The sequence below is a fragment of the Triticum urartu genome, chromosome 6 (assembly GCF_003073215.2).
Source record: "Triticum urartu cultivar G1812 chromosome 6, Tu2.1, whole genome shotgun sequence".
Taxonomy (NCBI): domain Eukaryota; kingdom Viridiplantae; phylum Streptophyta; class Magnoliopsida; order Poales; family Poaceae; genus Triticum; species Triticum urartu.
The window spans coordinates 523,916,409-523,918,090 of NC_053027.1; the positions used below are offsets into that span (position 1 = coordinate 523,916,409).

Below are 1,682 nucleotides of genomic sequence, written 5' to 3' on the forward strand. Positions count from 1 at the left end.
TCGTACTACCACACCACGGTTCAAAACTGAATATTTCCTAGCTGCGGATTAGTACTAAGAAACAAACAAATGGGATGGCAAGCACGGTGTCGCCTTCGCTCACCACGTTCCCCTCGTGCCAATTATTGGTCGGCGTGCTCAGAACAGTGAGAACAAGGACCCATGATAATAAAAGTTGAATGATCCGATCCAGCGGCAAGCACGGCGCACTAGCTAGCTCGCGCACGCACCACCGAACGCGACGGCTCACTGACTCGTCGTGCTTAAATAAGGAGCCTAGGGTGCCTACCAGCTCATCGTCAATCGAAAGCAGATCGAATCCGAGAGTATCATCGTCGGTTAGGCGTCGCCACCACCACCAGCAGCACCATGGCAGCGCCCCCCTCCTCCGTCTCCGTCAGGGCCGGCGCGTCCGTCTCGGCGAAGCTGACCCCTTCGCGGGCCGCCAGGGTTGGGTTCGGTGGCAGGGTCAGCGTCGGCTCGGGCAGGAAGTGCGGCGGCCCCGTGCGGGCGTCGCTCTTCTCGCCCAAGCCCGCGGTGGCCATGGACGCGAGGCCGACCAAGGTGCAGGAGCTGCACGTCTACGAGCTCAACGAGCGCGACCGCGAGAGCCCCGCCTACCTCCGGCTGAGCGCCAAGCAGAGCCAGAACGCGCTCGGCGACCTCGTCCCCTTCACCAACAAGGTCAGTCAGTCCAGCAAGTGATGAATCTTTCTTGCTCCTTCCTCTGTTCCGTTCATCTTCCTCTGCTAGCTTTGTTGAGTGGGCGAGTGAGTCAACGGCGACCTTATGCTTGCAGGTGTACAACGGGAGCCTGGACAAGCGGATCGGGATCACGGCCGGGATCTGCATCCTGATCCAGCACGTGCCGGAGCGCAACGGCGACCGCTACGAGGCCATCTACAGCATCTACTTCGGCGACTACGGCCACATCACCGTGCAGGGGCCCTACCTCACCTACGAGGAGTCCTACCTCGCCGTCACCGGCGGCTCCGGCGTCTTCGAGGGCGTGTACGGCCAGGTCAAGCTCAACCAGATCGTCTTCCCCTTCAAGATCTTCTACACCTTCTACCTCAAGGGCATCCCGGACCTGCCGAGGGAGCTGCTCTGCACGCCCGTCCCGCCCTCCCCCACCGTCGAGCCCACGCCCGCCGCCAAGGCCACCGAGCCACACGCATGCCTCAACAACTTCACCGACTAGCTACCCACCTACTCCTACCTAGGTAGCCAGCCCAAAATATCTAGTATTGCTCCTGCTAGTTGAACTTGCGTGTGTGTGTGTGTTGCAACTTCATCGACTAGCTAGCTCTAGCTAGGTACCCCAAAATATAGCCATGTACGCCAAATTGCTTGTACTCCTACTGGCGTTGAATGAATGTCCGTGTATTGCAACGGTGGAATAATTTCAAGTACTACGGAAACATGATTTCTTTCTCAATAAAATATTCATATTTGTTACTCCTCTGATTTAAAATAGGTGTCGCAATTTTAATTTAAAACTATGGCACTTATTTTAGAATATTGACTGCTTTAAAGAAATCAGGCATCTCTCCATATCGGATTTCTTTTTCTCCGACGGTCATTGTCTCTCTCCAACGTGTCGTCAGACAAATGGTCTTGTTCTTAAACAAAGGGAAAAGGATTAAAAGAAGTGTCGTCAGACAAATGGTCATATTTGTTAC

The 1,682-nt window shown here is 55.2% G+C and overlaps 1 protein-coding gene across 1 annotated transcript; it reads left to right on the forward strand.

Moving 5' to 3' along the window:
- The first annotated feature begins 227 nt into the window (after positions 1-227).
- On the forward strand, positions 228-1,458 carry LOC125514845 (allene oxide cyclase, chloroplastic-like). Its single transcript, XM_048680214.1, has 2 exons — positions 228-684; positions 800-1,458. Exons 1-2 carry the CDS (start codon positions 370-372, stop codon positions 1,199-1,201), a joined length of 717 nt encoding a protein of 238 aa, XP_048536171.1. The 5' UTR covers positions 228-369; the 3' UTR covers positions 1,202-1,458.
- Positions 1,459-1,682: the final 224 nt, after the last annotated feature.

Excerpts from the sequence above, each read along its gene's own strand:
- LOC125514845 (XM_048680214.1), top strand. The coding sequence starts at position 370 with ATGGCAGCGCCCCCCTCCTCCGTCTCCGTCAGGGCCGGCGCGTCCGTC. Across the intron at positions 685-799 it reads TCGTCCCCTTCACCAACAAG|GTGTACAACGGGAGCCTGGA; the intron begins GTCAGTCAGTCC and ends TTATGCTTGCAG.